Source organism: Eptatretus burgeri, chromosome 2 (genome assembly GCF_056783735.1).
Source record: "Eptatretus burgeri isolate ZD-2024b chromosome 2, Ebu_testis_v1, whole genome shotgun sequence".
Lineage (NCBI taxonomy): Eukaryota > Metazoa > Chordata > Myxini > Myxiniformes > Myxinidae > Eptatretus > Eptatretus burgeri.
This window is the reverse complement of record NC_140962.1, coordinates 55098062-55118525: the sequence shown is the minus strand read 5'-3', so window position 1 is coordinate 55118525 and position 20464 is coordinate 55098062. Positions and strand designations below refer to the sequence as shown.

General features: G+C 42.9%; 1 protein-coding gene across 2 annotated transcripts in view; it reads right to left on the bottom strand.

Annotated features, from left to right (window-relative positions):
* Positions 1-20464, bottom strand: part of LOC147032082 (nidogen-2-like) — a 269860-nt gene that overhangs the window by 135627 nt on the left and 113769 nt on the right. For both annotated transcript variants that reach the window (XM_085869381.1, XM_085869380.1), the window contains exons 4-8: positions 18424-18788; positions 18147-18272; positions 17363-17614; positions 637-837; positions 290-517 (exon numbers count right to left, since the gene is read on the bottom strand). In XM_085869381.1, the coding sequence (XP_085725507.1) occupies positions 290-517; positions 637-837; positions 17363-17614; positions 18147-18272; positions 18424-18788 (1172 nt within the window). The remainder of the gene's footprint in view (positions 1-289; positions 518-636; positions 838-17362; positions 17615-18146; positions 18273-18423; positions 18789-20464) is intronic.

The window sequence follows — 20464 nt, the reverse complement described above, 5'->3', positions numbered from 1 at the left end:
TCTCTCTCTCTCTCTCTCTCTCTCTCTCTCTCTCTCTCTCTCTCTCTCTCTCTCTCTCTCTCTCTCTCTCTCTCTCTCTCTCTCCCCCCCACTCTACTCTCTCCTTCTCTCTCTCCTTCTCTCTCTCCTTCTCTCTCTCCTTCTCTCTCTCCTTCTCTCTCTCCTTCTCTCTCTCCTTCTCTCTCTCCTTCTCTCTCTCTCCTCTCTCCATCTCGTGACCTTTAATCGAGATCAACCATCTAATATAGACAAAAATAGCAAGGAATATATTTTTTTAAACGTGACTCACCATCCACACCAAGTCGGGCAGCAAGTGCATAACGGACAACCAGCTCTCTGGGGTTGAACAGGCCAAAGAGACGGCTGACGCTGAGCTTGTTCGCTGCTCGCTGCCACTGTGGCGTGCCCGTATGCTTGCAGGGTGCTGCCGTGACATTTTGGTGCAAGTGCACAGTGAGGATACGCTGAGGCTCGGCTGACGTGAGTGTCAGTCGCTGTGTCGCTTGTGCCATCATGCCTTGTAAAAACAGGACATAGTAATAGAAACTGAGAGGTGCAATGAAGTAAGTAACATAATGGATGGCATGGCTTTGGCAACAAAGTTTAAAATGCTGATAGTTACCATTGAATTCTTACCATTGTCATGGTAATGATAAGTCTCTAAATATGGCTCAAACAACATTGTGGCCTGGTCTGGCACATCTGGTAGTGTGCCATCAAGATGAACATTGACTGCCAGGTGGCCATGGGGGTCTAATCCCGTGAAATGCTGTGTGATGCTGAGCCGCTCGCCACCAGGTTGAAATGTGACATCTGAGTGGTGGCTCAGCTGTCCACCTACCACACACAACAACAACCATTGTTCACTTCTTGCCTTATGATGTAAACATAGAAAAATGGATTGCACTTTCTTGTGGAAATACAATAACGATAACAGTTTTCAACTAGTAATAAATAGGTTACCAGTTAGAAACATGACAACTAAATTATCACCATAATAAGTTATCCTCTGAACCAGAAATAACCAAATTAAGCACTTTGGCAACCCATAAATAGCTTGACAGCTCAAAAGCAACTGACAAGTCTATCACAGTTGGCAGCTGTCTTGTGCTAATTAACACAAAAGATGTTCCGACAGGATGTTTCGTTCGTTTGCAAGTGGCCATGATCATGATGTGTTTTGAGAGTCGAAATCAGCCAATTGTCTGATTGATGTGCAATGGCAAGAATATTACTCTATGGGGATGGGAAAGGCGTTAAGTCAGACAGTGCATCTGCTGACAGATGGAGAAAGTCATTGAGGGCTTGTTTGAGCATAGCATTATGTTTGCCATTCTCTATCGGCTTGTGATGCTTTCAAAAATACAATGCATTTAAGTGCCTCATCATCTCATCCCATCAGATTGATTCTTATTTTTCGTATGCAGTACACAACTGGCTGAGGGTGCAGCTGTACTTAGCGCAGGAGCAGGAATTTGGAATTTGGCCAGGTTGTCGGCGACAGCGAGCCTTCTCTTCATGAAGAACACCGTGGGATTTTTAACATCCACCGACTAATGCCAGCAGACGGGATGCATCCGAGGGACGTCGCACACATTGATGAATCACCTTGCCTGTGAAACACCAGTTTATAGCTGGGCTGACATTCAAACCCAGGTAAGACAGCTTTTGAGGTGAGTGTGCATACCTCTAGGCCAGCCCTGCCGGCCCCATCAGATTTATTAATATTCTGTCAATGTGGGGCCAATGAGGAAGTTTAACTTCAATCTATTTTTTGGTGACATTGTGATTTAAAAAGTAACATTTTAGTGACCGTCCCGAGTTGTCCTCTGGGTATTAAGAATCGACCACAGTGGACTGGTGTCGCATGTCAAACAGACCAGGAAGAGAGGGCAGAACACCTCATCCATGAAGTTCATCAATGCACCAGCTGTTTGTTTTTACCGACAATCAGCCAACAGCATGGTAATTATTTTGAAACTAACAGTTCCCAGAAGATTACAATGAAAATCCTTAATACTGCTGCATTCAGCTGAAAAGGAACACATAATCTCTGGTGTGCCAGTCCAGTGTCCTCTCCACTCGGCCACCACCAAAAAATACTAAAGGCATGATTTACATTCACCACCACGCCCAAAGATTGAGTGAGAAGAAGGGAGACTCAGGAAGGAAAATTTGACCAAAGACACGTATCACCATGAATCCTAAATTAATATGCATTGTGCTTTGGTGGCATTAATTAGCAAAGTTGTACATAAAAATTTAGGAGTTAATGTTCATTCTCAGAAAAACAAAAACAATTGAGAAAAGACTTAAGCAACAGCCAGACAGCCAGCTATGAAACATGGGGAAGAGGAAAGAATAAGAGGAGAAATGACAGGGGGTGAAGGAGATTTATGGGAGAAGGAAAATGATTGGAAAGGGGTCAAAAAAGAGAAGGGAATACAGAGGTATTGATCCATGTTTCTGCTTTGACCGTATGCCAAAATATCAGTCTTCGTATGTCGACATAACTTCAAAAACAAACTATGTTAAAGGAATAGAAGAATCAGTTTGCAGGTGAAGGCAATTTTGAAGTTAAAAGAGAGAAAAACAGCCTGTGAAACACCGGGATGACAGTTTATCGCTGGGTCAAAAGAGAGAAATGGTGGCATTGTGATTTTACAAGTAACCTCTGGTATGCTAATCTGATACAAGTAACCTCTGGTATTCCAGTAACATCTGCGATGCCAATTTGGTACAAGTAACCTCTGGTATGCTGATTCAGTACAAGTAAACTCTGGTATGTCAATTTGATACAAGTAACCTCTGATATGTCAAGTTTATGCCAGTAACCTCTGGTATGCTAACTTGATAAAAGTAACCTCTGGTATGTCAATTTGGTACAAGTAACTTCTGGTATGCCAGTAACCTCTGATATGCCAATTTGGTACAAGTAACCGCTGGTATGCCAATTTGATACAAGTAACCTCTAGTATGCTGATTCAGTACAAGTAAACTCTGGTATGTCAATTTGATACAAGTAACCTCTGATATGTCAAGTTTATGCCAGTAACCTCTGGTATGCTAATTTGATAAAAGTAACCTCTGGTATGCCAATTTGGTACAAGTAACCTCTGGTATGCTGATTCAGTACAAGTAAACTCTGGTATGTCAATTTGATGCCAGTAATGACTGGTATGCTATTTGATACAAGTAACCTCTGGTATGCCAGTAACGACTGGTATGCTAATTTGATACAAGTAACCTCTGGTATGCCAGTAACCTCTGCGATGCCAATTTGGTACAAGTAACCTCTGGTATTCCAGTAACATCTGCGATGCCAATTTGGTACAAGTAACCTCTGGTATGCTAATTTGATACAAGTAACCTCTGATATGCTAATTTGATACAAGTAACCTCTGATATGCCAATTTGATACAAGTAACCTCTGGTATTCCAGTAACATCTGCGATGCCAATTTGGTACTAGTAACCTCTGGTATGGCAGTAACCTCTGATATGCTAATTTGATACAAGTAACCTCTGATATGCCAATTTGATACAAGTAGCCTCTGGTATTCCAGTAACATATGCGATGCCAATTTGGTACAAGTTAACCTCTGGTATGCCAATTTGGTACAAGTAATCTCTGGTATGCCAGTAACCTCTGATATGCCAATTTGGTACAAGTAACCTCTGGTATGCCAGTAACCTCTGATATGCTAATTTGATACAAGTAACCTCTGGTATTCCAGTAACATAGGTGATGCCAATTTGGTACAAGTTAACCTCTGGTATGCCAATTTGGTACAAGTTAACCTCTGGTATGCCAATTTGTTACAAGTAACCTCTGGTACACCAGTAACCTCTGATATGCCAATTTGGTACAAGTAACCTCTGGTATGCCAGTTTGGTACAAGTAACCTCTTTTATGCCAATTTTGTACAAGTAACCTCTGGTATGCCGATTCAGTACAAGTAAACTCTGGTATGCCAATTTGATACAAGTAACCTCTGGTATTCCAGTAACATCTGTGATGCCAATTTGGTACAAGTTAACCTCTGGTATGCTAATTTGGTACAAGTAATCTCTGGTATGCCAGTAACCTCTGATATGCCAATTTGCTACAAGTAACCTCTGGTATGCCAATTTGATACAAGTAACCTCTAGTATGCTGATTCAGTACAAGTAAACTCTGGTATGTCAATTTGATACAAGTAACCTCTGATATGTCAAGTTTATGCCAGTAACCTCTGGTATGCTAATTTGATAAAAGTAACCTCTGGTATGCCAATTTGGTACAAGTAACCTCTGGTATGCTGATTCAGTACAAGTAAACTCTGGTATGTCAATTTGATGCCAGTAATGACTGGTATGCTATTTGATACAAGTAACCTCTGGTATGCCAGTAACGACTGGTATGCTAATTTGATACAAGTAACCTCTGGTATGCCAGTAACCTCTGCGATGCCAATTTGGTACAAGTAACCTCTGGTATTCCAGTAACATCTGCGATGCCAATTTGGTACAAGTAACCTCTGGTATGCTAATTTGATACAAGTAACCTCTGATATGCTAATTTGATACAAGTAACCTCTGATATGCCAATTTGATACAAGTAACCTCTGGTATTCCAGTAACATCTGCGATGCCAATTTGGTACTAGTAACCTCTGGTATGCCAGTAACCTCTGATATGCTAATTTGATACAAGTAACCTCTGATATGCCAATTTGATACAAGTAGCCTCTGGTATTCCAGTAACATATGCGATGCCAATTTGGTACAAGTTAACCTCTGGTATGCCAATTTGGTACAAGTAATCTCTGGTATGCCAGTAACCTCTGATATGCCAATTTGGTACAAGTAACCTCTGGTATGCCAGTAACCTCTGATATGCTAATATGATACAAGTAACCTCTGGTATTCCAGTAACATAGGTGATGCCAATTTGGTACAAGTTAACCTCTGGTATGCCAATTTGGTACAAGTTAACCTCTGGTATGCCAATTTGTTACAAGTAACCTCTGGTACACCAGTAACCTCTGATATGCCAATTTGGTACAAGTAACCTCTGGTATGCCAGTTTGGTACAAGTAACCTCTTTTATGCCAATTTTGTACAAGTAACCTCTGGTATGCCGATTCAGTACAAGTAAACTCTGGTATGCCGATTCAGTACAAGTAAACTCTGGTATGCCAATTTGATACAAGTAACCTCTGGTATTCCAGTAACATCTGTGATGCCAATTTGGTACAAGTTAACCTCTGGTATGCTAATTTGGTACAAGTAATCTCTGGTATGCCAGTAACCTCTGATATGCCAATTTGCTACAAGTAACCTCTGGTATGCCAGTAACCTCTGATATGCCAATTGGGTACAAGTAACCGCTGGTATGCCAATTTGATACAAGTAACCTCTGGTATGCCAATTTGGTACAAGTAACCTCTGGTATGCTGATTCAGTAAAAGTAAACCCTGGTATGTCAATTTGATACAAGTAACCTCTGATATGTCAAGTTGATGCCAGTAACCTCTGGTATGCTAATTTGATACAAGTAACCTCTGGTATGCCAATTTGGTACAAGTAACCTCTGGTATGCTGATTCAGTACAAGTAAACTCTGGTATGTCAATTTGATGCCAGTAACGCCTGGTATGCTAATTTGATACAAGTAACCTCTGGTATGCCAGTAACCTCTGGTATGCTAATTTGATACAAGTAACCTCTGGTATGCTAATTTGGTACAAGTAACCTCTGGTATGCTGATTCAGTACAAGTAAACTCTGGTATGTCAATTTGATGCCAGTAATGACTGGTATGCTAATTTGATACAAGTAACCTCTGGTATGCCAGTAACTTCTGGTATGCTAATTTGATAAAAGTAACCTCTGGTATGCCAGTAACGTCTGGTATGCCAATTTGGTAAAAGTAACCTCTGGTATACTAATTTAATACATTCAAAACTAAACAGTCAAGAAGAAGGGTGAGAGAGGGAGAAGGGTGAGAGAGGGAGAAGGGTGAGAGAGGGAAAAGGGTGAGAGAGGGAGAAGGGTGAGGGAGGGAAAAGGGTGAGAGAGGGAGAAGGGTGAGAGAGGGAGAAGGGTGAGAGAGGGAGAAGGGTGAGAGAGGGAGAAGGGTGAGAGAGGGAGAAGGGTGAGAGAGGGAGAAGGGTGAGAGAGGGAGAAGGGTGAGAGAGGGAAAAGGGTGAGAGTTGGAGAAGGGTGAGAGTTGGAGAAGGGTGAGAGAGGGAGAATGGTGAGAGAGGGAGAAGGGTGAGAGAGGGAGAAGGGTGAGAGAGGGAGAAGGGTGAGAGAGGGAGAAGGGTGAGAGTTGGAGAAGAGTGAGAGAGGGAGAAGAGTGAGAGAGGGAGAAGGGTGAGAGAGGGAGAAGGGTGAGTGAGGGAGAAGGGTGAGAGAGGGAGAAGGGTGAGAGAGGGAGAAGGGTGAGAGAGGGAGAAGGGTGAGTGAGGGAGAAGGGTGAGAGAGGGAGAAGGGTGAGAGAGGGAGAAGGGTGAGTGAGGGAGAAGGGTGAGAGAGGAGAGAGGAGAGAGGGAGAAGGTGAGAGAGGGAGAAGGGTGAGAGAGGGAGAAGGGTGAGAGAGGGAGAAGGGAGAGGGAGAAGGGTGAGAGGGAGAAGGGTGAGAGAGGGAGAAGAGGGAGAAGAGAGGGAGAAGGGTGAGAGAGGGAGAAGGGAGAGAGAAGGGTGAGAGAGGGAGAAGGGTGAGAGAGGGAGAAGGGTGAGGGAGAAGGGTGAGAGAGAGAAGGGTGAGAGAGGGAGAAGGGTGAGAGAGAGAGAGAAGAGAGGGAGAAGAGTGAGAGAGGGAGAAGGGTGAGAGAGGGAGAAGGGTGAGAGAGGGAGAAGGGTGAGTGAGGGAGAAGGGTGAGAGAGGGAGAAGGGTGAGAGAGGGAGAAGGGTGAGTGAGGGAGAAGGGTGAGAGAGGGAGAAGGGTGAGAGAGGGAGAAGGGTGAGAGAGGGAGAAGGGTGAGAGAGGGAGAAGGGTGAGAGAGGGAGAAGGGTGAGAGAGGGAGAAGGGTGAGAGTTGGAGAAGAGTGAGAGAGGGAGAAGGGTGAGAGTTGGAGAAGGGTGAGAGAGGGAGAAGGGTGAGAGAGGGAGAAGGGTGAGAGTTGGAGAAGAGTGAGAGAGGGAGAAGGGTGAGAGAGGGAGGAAGGTGGGAGAGGAGGAGAAGAGGGGTTTGACTGACACAATCTGTCAACTTCCTGACCAGGATCTCAGCCAACAGTGCTCCATCTCTTCTGGATCTGATTTTGACCAATTTCCAAGAAAATGTCTGCTGTCCTTCTGCTCCAATCAGTTCATCTGACCATATGCTTGTTAAAGTGGTCACCTATCTGGCTGTTATTAGAGAACAGTATCGGTGCTGACAAGTCTGACATTTCACTCAGGCTGACTAGCAGGGTTTTCAAGCAACCATAAAACTTCTAGACTGGTCTCCCATCTCTACGCTCACCGACATCAACTCATCTTGGGAATTTTTTCAAAGAAATTTGCTCTTTGTCATGCACAGATTTATCCCATCTCGTCTTCAGTTGTCCTACCCTTCCTCCCACACATGGTGTACTGAAGCTTGTGGCAAGGCCATTGTCCTGAAACAACTTGCCTTCACCTCATGGAAGGCAAATCAAGCTGAAGGGAATCTCAGTTCCTTCCAGAAAGCTCAGAACAAGTGCGTGTCTACCCTCAGAAGAGCCAGGAAACAACATCTTTCCAATCTCTTGTCTGAACTCTCAAACCTGTCTCCCTCCTCCAAGTCCTGGTGGAATATGGTGTATGTTCCACCTTCATCCCCTCTGTTACCTCAAATAGCCACACAGCGGACACTGCACGTGAAAAGGCTGAATGCCTAAATTGTGTGTTTGCTTCTAAATCTTGTGTCCCAAACCCATCATTTTCTGTACGCACCATACCCAGTCGCACCCAGCTGTTCCTGGACTCTGTGTCCTTTTCTCCTGACAAGGTGGAGAGCTTGCTGTCAAACCTCGACACAGATTCTGCAACTAGTCCAGACGGCATCAGCCCACGTATCCTAAAAACCTGCTCTGCTGCTCTTGCTCACCCTCTCTCTGTTCTACTCACCCACCAATGTACTCAAGGTCATCTGCCATCTGCTTGGAAATCGGCAAACATTAACGCTCTGCATAAAAAAGGTGCAAATACTGATCCCTGCAACGACAGACCAATCAGCCTACTCCCAATCATCAACAAAGTCAGGGAATCCATCATCACTTCTGACATCAAACCCTTCCTCTTCCCCAAATTGCTTGATTTCTTACCATCAATTTGGATTTAGACCAAGTCACTCTTCCCTGGATATGCTGCTTCTGCTTTCCCAGCAATGGATGGAGGTCGTTCATGTGAAACACGAGATCAGAGCCATCTCCCTCGACATACCGTGAGATTTCAATGTGGACTGGCATCCCGCACTGCTTACCAAACTCTCTTCTTCTGGTATCCAAGGCAATCTCCACTCATGGCTTGGGAACTTCCTCTCCAGTCACAGTCAATGCATGGCTCTTAATGGCTCCCTTTCATCTACTCTTCCTGTCCAGCTGGAATTGCTCAAGGCAATGTTCTAGACCCTGTGCTTTTTCTGGTTTTAATCAATGATCTCTCAGACTCTATGGAAAATCCTCTCCATCCCTTTCTGATGACTCCACCCTCTGTCATACCATCTCTCATGCCTCTGATTGGCAAACAGCTGCCTCTTCACTCTGCAGACCTGGATAAAATCACAGGCTGGTCAAGCATTTGGAACATGTCTATCAATCCTGATAAATCTGACACTCTCACTGTGCCTCTCCAAAATGAATGCCTGGGTAGCCATCCTCTCCACCCCCCATCTACTTTCCCAACAATCCCCTCGAAGAAGTCCTTTCATTCAAGCTTTTGGGCCTCACTGTCTGCCACAATCTTTCCTGGGAAAGCCACATCTCCAAGCTGACCACCAGAGCCTGTCATCGACTGGGCATTCTACGTCATGCAAAGTCATTTCTCGGCACACCTGAGCTTCAAACTACTTACAAAGCTTTCATCCGCTGTCTGATGGAGTACTGCTCCCCCCTCTGACGTGGTGCTCCTGCCTCACACCCAGCTCAACTTCATGCTGTGTAAACCAAGGTTTTTAGGATCATTGGTATCTCCCGTGATGAGGTTGATTCTTTGGGTCTCTCACTCTCTCACCGCAAGCAGGTCACTGGTCTTTCTGTCTTATACCGTCTCCTCTCCGGCCTTGCTCCCCCCCCCTTGCTCTGTCTGTGCTCTGTCCCCCCATATAATTCCACTGGGCATTCAGAGTATGCCAAAAAAACCCTTTCTGGTGAAACTGCCAAAATCAAGAATCACTGCTCACATTCTCTCTTTCATTCCTCTTTTTTCCAACCTCTGGAACAAGCTCCCACACTCTCTTCAATCCCACCCCCCCTCCAGGTCTTCAAAACAGCTGTTCACCACCATCTTTTATCTTCCCCCATCCAAAACCATGCTCTTTTTATACCCCTGTTCATCCACCCCAAACCCAACTCCTTCAATTCCCTGCTTTCCTTCCTGAAAGTCCCTGTAGTGTCCATTATGTTTACCCCATGTACCCTGCCCCATCCCTCTCCTTTCCACAGATCTCCTATTGTCTCTGTTCCCCACTATTTTGTGCTTCCCTCTCCCACCCCTCTTGTCTCCTGCCTTGTTATATGTTCTTTGCATAGACTTCCTATAGAGAAGGAGTGGAACGTCACGATCTCGGGGTTTGTAACTTGAGTCTGAAGGATTAACTTGAGTCCGGGGCTAAAATGACTTCCAGAAGGCCTAGAGACACGATCTCAGGATCCGTATAGGGGTTTTTGAGGACGGCGAGTTCAAGTGTCATTTTCAACACCACCTGAGGTCATCTTCAAGGTCAAAAGGTCATATTTCAAGGACAAATTACTGATTTTTGGTATTTTTTGTCCGTTTTTGTGTCTAACTCATAGAGGAAAACTTTTGTAAAGTCTTTGACAAAACATGACATTGTGCACCCACTGCACCTACTTGCTGATTTCTATCATCGTTAACTAATGTATGTTTTCTTTGTTTCTCTTTCAGAAACTGTCCAGCTGGTGATCTCACAGGATCTTTGTGTTGTTTCCTGCTTTAGTGACAATATGCCACGTCATTGCAGCTGCTTTGGTTGTGGAGGAAACTATGATGGGACGCCTTATGTAAAGGTCATATCCTTCCCAAAAGATCCTGAGGAGAGGGAGAGATAGATATTGGCAATGCCAAATAAGAAAGAAAGCTTGAGGTGCTTAAAGGAGATATATATATATATATATATATATATATATATATATATATATATATATATATATATATATATATATATATATATATATATATATATATATATATATATATATATATATATATATATATATATATATATATATATATATATATATATATATATATATATATATATATATATATATATATATATATATATATATATATAACACATTTCAATTGTGATTTGGGTGTCAGTTAGGGGTGGCAAACGACCCAAAGAACCCCCATCAATATTTCCTGGAGTACCGAAATCAGCTTTGAAGCAGGTGACCTCAGCCCCATGCCCAACATCATCTTCTACATCAGAACCAAGAGCTAAGAAGATGCAGGCAGCTGATGAGGCTGCATACAATATCCAAGATTTCGACCACTCCTGTGCTATAATCAGCTCCTATTTTCCTGGCTTTAACGTCATAAAAGACCAGGAAAACCTTTACCTATCAAGAACTGATGCTACTGGACAAACTGCCAAGCAGTTCTTTCATTTCCAACAAGTTCACTCACCTTTTGGATTTCTATTCTTGAATAGAGTTGAGAAAGATGGCATTGAGGTGCCCAAACGACTTTTTCCTTTGCAGAAGAACAGCCTGCTCTCAAAATTGTCCCAGATTAGATCCAAAACTGACCAGGTAAACATCTATGAATGCACAAGCAAGGAAATTCTTCAGCTTGTAATAAGCCAGCTCTGTTGGATGACTGAGGCACACGAGCTTCCTCATTTCACCTTCCTTCTGTCGCAGCTGCATCTTATGTTCGAACCTCTTGATCGTCGCCGATTTGATACTGATACTATGATTTTCGCAATGCAGCTTCACAACATATCACCCAGTGCATACAAAATGATTCGTCGATCCGGCTTAATCATTCTACCATCAACAAAAAGGTAAAACTGATGCTTGCTAGTAGTCAGCAGGACTCCAACCTCAAAACCTTGTTCGACCAGCTTAAACCACAGCAGCGTTTGGTCAATTTAATGTTTGATGAGGTAAAGCTGGTCGAGACATTGCGAATTTCTGGAGGGCATGTTGTAGGATATGCTCAAAATGCAGCAGCGGGGTGAACACGAAATGCTTGCTTCACATGCTATGGTTGTTGAAGTTGCCTGCCATTTCGGTGGTCCACGCTATATTCTACGCATTTTGCCTTGCAACAAACTAACTGCCGATCAGCTGAAGGAACTCCTTATCGAAGCTGCATCAGCTGTAGTTGGTGCTGGCGGTACTGTGATTTCTTTGATATGTGACAATTGCAATACCAACCGCAGTGTTTATTCAAAACTTGGAGGACCAGGAAGTTGCCAAGTGCTGTCAATTCAAGAGCAATCTATGTTCTTAGTGTACGACTATGTGCACATCTTGAAAAATGTTCACAACAACTGGATTACTGTTGATGGCAAGACACTCTCATTTGTTGTAGATGGTAATGAGTACAAAGCTTACTGGAGTGATATTCAGAAGGTTTATGAGATCAACCGGGCTACTGCTATTCACTGAACCAAGCTGACGCACACCGCTGTTTTCCCCAAGCCCCTCCAACACCAGAGCGTACCATTGGTATGCCAAGTGTTCAATGACAAGACTGTCGCTGCTTTAAAGACCTTCAAGGATTCCCTGGGCACCAGCGAAGGCACAATCATCGTCACCCAGATAATAATGAGTGGTTCAAGATGATGAACGTGAAAGAGTGTTTCTCAGCTATCCATCTGCGCGACGAATCCAGACAGCCTTGGACAGCAGACTGTACAAGTTTCACTAGGCTGGAGCAGGCCTGCCAAATTATATCTACCTGTGCATTGCAAGGAGGTGGTGGTCGTAAGCTGAAGCTAACTCAGCAAACTGCTGAAGCCTTCACTGTGTCCACACGTAATAATGTGGATGCTGTCAAATTGCTTCTGGCAGAGAAAGACTTTGACTACGTTCTTCCTGCTATATTTGCAGATGAAGCCTTGGAAAAGTTTTTCAGCCAAGCCAGGCAAAGAAGCGGTGGAAACTTCGACATTGACGTAGTTGACATTATGGCTGCAGCTAAAATTGTAAATTTGCAAACACTCATTAAGCATGACATTATGCCCGAATCTAGTTCTCGTGTGATTGATTGTGACAAGAACTGTACAACTTCCATAAATCCAGATGAGCGAAGTGAACTCATTCACGAGATTACTCCTCAAGACACTCAGGATCTCTTGGGGTCTGACGATGCCCTGAAGAATAAAGTAGTTTATTTGTCCGGACACCTTGTTCATAAATATGGCGATAGCACTAGTCTGGAGGAGATCACTGATGATGAAGAAGGTAACGAGGTGTCATCTGAGTTTCTAGATAATTTGAATAGAGGTGGATTGAGTGTGCCGACTACGTCAACCGTCTTTTTTGTACATAATGCCCATAATTTGTATGACAAGACTAAAATGCATTGCCGCTTTCATTTTGCTGAGCTGTTATCCTTTGTAGATGCACCTTTAGATCGTAGTGATGCTGCATGTACTACTTTAGCTAACATTCTATTTAAAGCTCATGTCCTCAATGTAAGTGACAAAGAAAAAGCTTTGGGATGCCTCAGGAGGCAAGAAAAGCTCTCCAACTATTGATAGACATAGACATAGTTGTAATAGGCATAGTGTTGTGACATGCATATAATGTTTATGTAATACGATATATGACAATAAATATCAAGGTTTGACAGCTCTACACACTTGCATCTTATTACAATCAGCCATCTCTCACTGTTTTTGAGTTGGACACAAAAACGGGCAAAAAAATACCAAAATTCAGTAATTTGACCTTGATATATGACCTTGTGACCTTGAAGATGACCTCAGGTGGTGTTGAAAATGACACTTATTGAACTTGCCGTCCTCAAAAACCCCTATATGGATCCCGAGATCGTGTCTCTAGCCCTTCTCGAAGTCATTTTAGCCCCGGACCCAAGTTAATCCTTCAGACTCAAGTTACAAACCCCGAGCATGGGAGGTTCCAGTCCTTCTCTATAGGAGTCTATGGTTCTTTGTGTTAGCTCTTAAATGAGCCTTGGCATGTCACACAAAAAGAAAGGAAAGGGAGAGGATAAGGGTGAGAGAGAGAGAGAGAGAGAGAGAGAGAGAGAGAGAGAGAGAGAGAGAGAGAGAGAGAGAGAGAGAGAGAGAGAGAGAGAGAGAGAGAGAGAGAGAGAGAGAGAGAGAGAGAGAGAGAGAGAGAGAGAGAGAGAGAGAGAGAGAGAGAGAGAGAGAGAGAGAGAGAGAGAGAGAGAGAGAGAGAGAGAGAGAGAGAGAGAGAGAGAGAGAGAGAGAGAGAGAGAGAGAGAGAGAGAGAGAGAGAGAGAGAGAGAGAGAGAGAGAGAGAGAGAGAGAGAGAGAGAGAGAGAGAAATGGGAAATGGGTGAGAGGGAGAGGGGAGTGGGAAGAGAGGAGAGGGGAGGGTGGTGAGGGGGAAATGGAGGGGGAAATGGAGGGGGAGAGGAGAGGGGAGATTTCAACAGATGTGACCTCCAGTTTAACATGCATCCAAGAGACAGCAAACACACTGATTAATCACCCCGATGGTGAAACACCGGGATGACAGTTTATAGCTGGGTCGAGATTCAAACCCAGGCTACACAGCTTAGAGTGAGTATGCATACGTCTTGGCTATCCTGCCATGATGTGGTGATAAATTGCTTTGCAACAAGTTTCCTGAGTATGCACTCGGTTTCAGGCTGATAGGTTTCATGGTTTTGGAGTAATGGAGGACACACGCGCGTATATATATATATATATATATATATATATATATATATATATATATATATATATATATATATATATATATATATATATATATATATATATATATATATATATATATTAGGGTGTTTCATTTTTTCTGAAGTGCAATAATTTTATCAGCACAGGTTTGCCTTTGAACCTTTCCTATAAAAAGTGCTTCATGCAAAATCTTAGCGAAATTGGACCGTGTTAACAGGTCGCACACTTTTGAATGGTATGTTGACGTTTTTAGCAGCGTCTCGTGAAGCGAACGCTGCTCATAGAGAGCTCGGCGTTGTTCATCTTCTTCTTGTTCTTTTTGTGAAGACAAAACCTTAATCTCTTGGCCTCAGCTCTTGTATAGACAAGATCCGGATATCCTTAAATACTGAGCACATGTACGGTGCCTTTTGAGAGCGTCTATCATTAACTTTTAAATATTGTTACGAATTTGGAATTCAATTGCACACAACATACAGGTTCCCTTAGTCAGCTATGTCGATAATTGCATACCGATATGTCGATATGTCGATAGCAGATACCATTCTTCGGCTGCTGGACACATATCAGATTGCTGACAAGATCATCAGTCTCTCATTTGATACGACTGCGTCCAACAGTGGCATGATTAGCGGAGCCTGCACCATAATTGAACAGTCCCTTGGAAGACCTCTTCTTTGGCTGGCATGCCGACATCACATTCATGAGGTGGTACTGAAAAACACCTATGAACTCCTCTTCGGTTCTCCCCCAGGTCCCGACATTCCTCTTTTCAAATGATTCCGAGGAAAATGGGATGTCTTGGACAAGACATCTGCCGGTACCCTCAGCGACGAACAACCCCTGGATGAGTGGTGTGAATCACAAAGGCTGAAGATGATAGACTTCCTCAGGAGAGTCATCCAGATGCAGCCCACCCAAGAGAGGACTATCTCGAACTCCTTCAGCTCTCTCTCTTCTCTACCTAGGAGGATGGAGCGGAGATCTGCATCGATTTAGGGCCCCTGGAGTCTACCATCAGGCGAGATGGATGGCAAAGGCTATTTATATCCTGAAGGTTGCCCTGTTTTTGCAACAACTGGAGCTGACGAGTTCGGAAAAATGCGGAGTCTGACGCCTGGACCGTTTCGTCAGTCTCATTTACATCAGATTCTCGCATGAGGCAGCTCTCCCAAACTAAATTGTGCACCGAAGAATGACCTGGAGTTATTGGTGATTCTCCAGGTGTTTGTGGATAGAGAACTCGGGTCAACGGCAGAGAAGGCCCTGCAAAGGCATCTCTGGTACCTCTCAGAGCAAGGAGTGGCCCTAGCCTTCTTCGACGAACGAGTGTCTCCCGATGACCGGGCGGCCATGGTCAAGAACCTAAGCCGTCCAGCAACCTCGAAAGCACTCAAGAGACTTGAAAAGAAGAACTTCACTCTCCCTGACGGTCTTTCCAAATTGGTACCAGGGCGAACACTAGAGGCCATTGGGATCTTTGCTGGGAGGATGGTCACTACCCATAACGTGGAAGATGTTTTGCAAGATCCACGAACTTGAGCCACCGTCCGAGGCCTGTAGGTCACCAATGATGCAGCAGAGAGAGGAGTGGCACTGATACAAAAACTCCAAGCCCAAACCGAAGACGAGCAGCAGAAGCAGTTCCTCCTCAAAGTTGTTCATCATGACCGCAAGACCATCAAAAGAACAAGGCTGGAGTGACTGCTAAGTTCCCTCCTGCTCCTTGAGCCCAACGATTTGATTGCCCTGCTCTACTTGCATAATTGTTCTACATTTCTTTTTCATCAATTTTTTTGGTAATTTTCAGTTCAATAAACGTTCGTTGCAATTTTTTGTCTTCTCCTCCATTTGATTTTTTCAAAGTTTCACTTGAAATGTGGAATCTTGTCCAACTGTGGGACCAGTAAATATTGACGAATCAAACCAAATATTTGCCTAAAATATTTATGGGTCATAAGAAACAAGGGGACATCCCTTCTGACAATTTTCAACAAATTTCATTTTTTTAACACCATGAGTGAAACACCTATAAATATATATATATATATATATATATATATATATATATATATATATATATATATATATATATATATATATATATATCAATGTGTTTGGGGTTGGGGGGGGGCAGAAATAGCACCACCTTTGGTAGTAGCTGGTCTTACAAATCATCTTCCTTGATCTTCAGAATATAATGGAACCTTCTCAAAATTATGATGTGGAGTATGATATGTTGTGATCAACAAAATTTCTTTCAAAAATGACAAAAATTAGAAAGTGCACTTCCAAGAATGTTGCGCAGCACATTGCCCTCCATAAGGTGGGTTCAGTGCCCGTTCATGATTACCAAGTGGCATATGTCTATGGTTAATATCATCAAATGGCAGAAGTGTCTCTTTCTTGCCTTCAAATGTGGGTTGATGACGCACATCATTAAAAACAATGCCATATCCTTTTGTGTCACGATTTTCAGGCAAAAACATTTAATGCACAAAAGAAGATATCTGTTCTTCAACTTGCTCAAACTTTGAAAGAGCAAAAAGATTTTGTGAGACTAAAGTGATAAGCCATACATGAAGACGAGAGAGTAATTTGCACACGATACAAATCCTCGGAACAATCTCTCCTCGATATTAATTAATCGATGCTTTACCACTCACTCGTTATCTTGGATGCCTTCATGAGCAATTCTGTGTTGGTATGGAAGGAAAAATTGTACTGTAAATGGGTTTTATGTAACATGTGTATTCTTATGTAACTGCGAGAGATAAAACAAGAGCTCAAGTGAGCACAATATACACCCAATCAAGAAGGTATATACAGAATTGTGCTACTACATGGAAAACAGCATCCTGGTTGCCATGGCAACCACTTTAGATGACGAACATATGTCGCGACACACCGGCTCCACAGTCTCTACCTATGTACCAAAAATGAAACGTGAAAGTTGAAAACTTTGGGAGTTATAGTGCGGACAGGAACGGAAGGACGGACAGACAGACAGACAGACAGACAGACATCATATAATACGCCCCAATATATATATATATATATATATATATATATATATATATATATATATATATATATATATATATATATATATATATATATATATATATATATATATATATATATCGTGCGTATAAAAAAGTACAGATAAAATTATTACCTAATAACTAAGTGATTTGGCTGATATTTTAAAATAAATCCATCAACATTGATGCAATTGCACTTGTAAAACATAAGGGGGGAGGGGGGAGAGGGAGAGAGCGAGAGAGAGAGAGAGGGAGAGATTGACCAGCAAGTCGAAATCCATTGTCGTAGCCATGTCTTTCTCGAGCAAAAAGCCAGCCAACAGGAGCAGCCAGGGCAGGCAGAAGTTGCAAGGCCCAACCCAACGTCGGACCCACAGGACTCAGTGCTGCATAGGCCCGACCATCAGCAGCCACTGCATAGGCGTGGATCTCAGCTGTGAGCTCTTCCACGCTGGCCCTGGGCCTGTTCAGTTTCAAACGTCCTGTTACCTGTCCACTGATTCTTTGTGGTTCGCCTAAGTTGGGGAAAGTGTAGATATAGTGGAGGAATAGAAAGTTGGAAGGAGAAAGAGGGAGATAATGTAGAGGAGGAGGGAACAGATGGTGGAAAGAGGAAGAGTTGTGGATGGAGTAAAATACATGTGGATAACATAGTATGCAATAGGAAACAATTTTAGTCGACACACTAAATAAATGGCAGAGTGGGAGGAGTGGTTGAGAGTTTTTTTTTATTTTTTTTGTTATTTTACATGTCCAAAAAGATTTTAAAGCATTATGCAATGAGCTACGGGGAAAGCTTTGTGGAACTGAAATTGACAAAAAAAATTTCAATAAAGCCAATCATTCAGCTCGAAAGAAGAATTTACAATTTTCTATTCATGTATATAAATCAAAAGCAAACACATGTAAAGAGGATTTGTACAAAAAAAAAAGAAAAAAGAAGAAAGGAATGCTTGCGAGAAGCAGGCAGGGCATTTTAAGGAAAAGGATGGTGGATGAAGATGGAATTAAGTGTGGTGGGGGAGGATGGATGGGAAACAGGCTGACCTTCTTTGAAGCATTCACGGCCGTTTCCATAATAACCAGCCTGGCAGGCACAGCAGAAGCCCGTGCGATAGTCACGACAGACTCCATGCGGAGAGCAGTATGCTTCATTGTCAGAACATCGGTGAGCTACAACAAATAGTAGAAAACATGTTTAGAAGTGTACAATAGAATGCACAACTACAAAGTCTCTCAAATGTTTTTTTTTAATCATCTGCAGTGAGGCGTCTTAGTTGCGGAAACATGTGTTAAATAACGTCTTAATCTCGCGTGTTCTTACCTAACCATTCTCCTGGTAGGTCACCCCTTCCAGGTTCAACGGCCAGCTGCCCATCACCATTATCGTGTTGTGGTCTAACTGGCCTGCTTGCTCTTCGATCCAGACCATGGTGATGCCACCTGGGTACTTGAGACTGTGGTTCCCTGTGGACACGGTCTTTGTGGCTTCTCTCTTGTCGCACCACAGCACGTGGAGCATCGGCCAAAACTCCCTTCGGGCTTTTGTCTTCTATTCCTTCCTCGGTTGGCCCATCCCGTGGGGTGGAACCTCTTCCTCGACCAGAAGCCGCAACAACATTCCCAAAGCGCCTTGCACTTCCAATGTGGAAGACCCAGATTCCAGGCGTTCTCCCAGCATTTCCCCACCTGTGACAGACATCACGTCATTGATAACAATACTGTATAACTCAATCATCAAGTGCAATCTCAGGCGAGGCAATATGCAGCGAAGACATTAAACAAAATCCAATTGGAATAGATATCACTAAGATTAATTGTCAAAGCAAAACAAACAGTTTTGCATTGTGAATTATTACAAAAAGCAATCCAAAACAGAAAACAAAAGTTTAATGCATCTGTTCAATCATGAAGTCACTAAATTCTACTGTCACCTCTGGTGCAATGCCATTGTCAGTTGTTAGAGCTTTACCTGGTGTGCATCACTTCAATGATATCAAATTTGAATTTCATCCACATGGGAGAATTTATCTTCAAGCACAGATATAAACATCATTCTCATTCTTCATTCATTTTTCCTCTTTTTTTTTTTTCAATTTATTTTCTGTTTCTGTTGCATTTATATTTCTACTTGTTAGCATAAATATTTGTGCTTCACAGCTTTTCATATGATGGTGCTTCCAAGTTATGAGGTTGGACGGAAGGTTGCTTTGCAATATTCTGGTTTCAGTAATTTGGTCCCGTGTGATGAAGATCGTCTGGAAGAATTCAAAATGGTTTGGAACACAAACTTTTTCTTTTTTAACATAACCCTATATGCAACTGTACCCTGGTGTTGGCTCGGTGGTTATGGTGGCAGGTTGGGATCCGAGGGTTCTGAGTTCAAGCCCCGTTGGCTGCTGAATTAATACACATCAGGGGGTTGACTCAGCCTGTCATCCTTCCGAGGTTGGCAAATTGTGTACCAGCTTGCTGGGATAATTGAGCCAATCGAGTAACCTGTGACGGAGTGGTGACCCGTCCAGGATTGTGCCCAATAGCCCAGGAAACTGCTTCGGCAGCATCGACACTCTCTGGAGAGAGTATGGTTCCAATTATTATTATTATTATTATTATTATTATTATTATTATTATTATTATTATATGCAACTCCATTTAAAATCATTGCACACTTCCTCTTTCAGGTGGTGGTCCACAGTACTTTTGGGTGGTAAAGATATCTCTTCCACCAAAATGAAGATGAACTTACAAGACTTGAATATAATGACAAAAATGTTTTCACAGTACCAACATGAGGAAACATGTGGGCACCTTTGATGAACACCCTTTTATGGTATTGAAGCTCAAACATTGCTATATACAGTATGTGAGACTAACCCTCACACTATATATGGAGATTTTGTCTTCACTGGAATCCAGAAGCAAGGCAAGCTGCACATGGATCTTGGTGGGGTATGAGGGTGGTGGACATGACTGAACCGGGTGCTGATGCTTCAAAGAGCTCCCATAAAAGAGGTTTGCAGCCAACTTCGCACAGACAGGTGATGCAATGCAGCACCACACAGAGAAATCACTGCCATCAGCGAATGGCTATTTCTTGGTGAACTTCCCAAGGGCAGAGTTTTGTCCTTCATTCCCAAATCTTTAAAGTCCCTCAGTTGAAAGAGAATGTGCCAACAAGGCAAGATGTCACCAACGTAAATACTGCAGTTTGTTCATCATTCCAACATATTTAGTTATGCTTTGCACAGGAGTTTACAGCACAGGAGTTGTGCACAGGGTTTGGTTTGTCTGCAGCAACTCAACAACATTTCAAACTTATATAATTAATTGTGAAAAAATATTTACAGTTTCAGCTGCTGCTG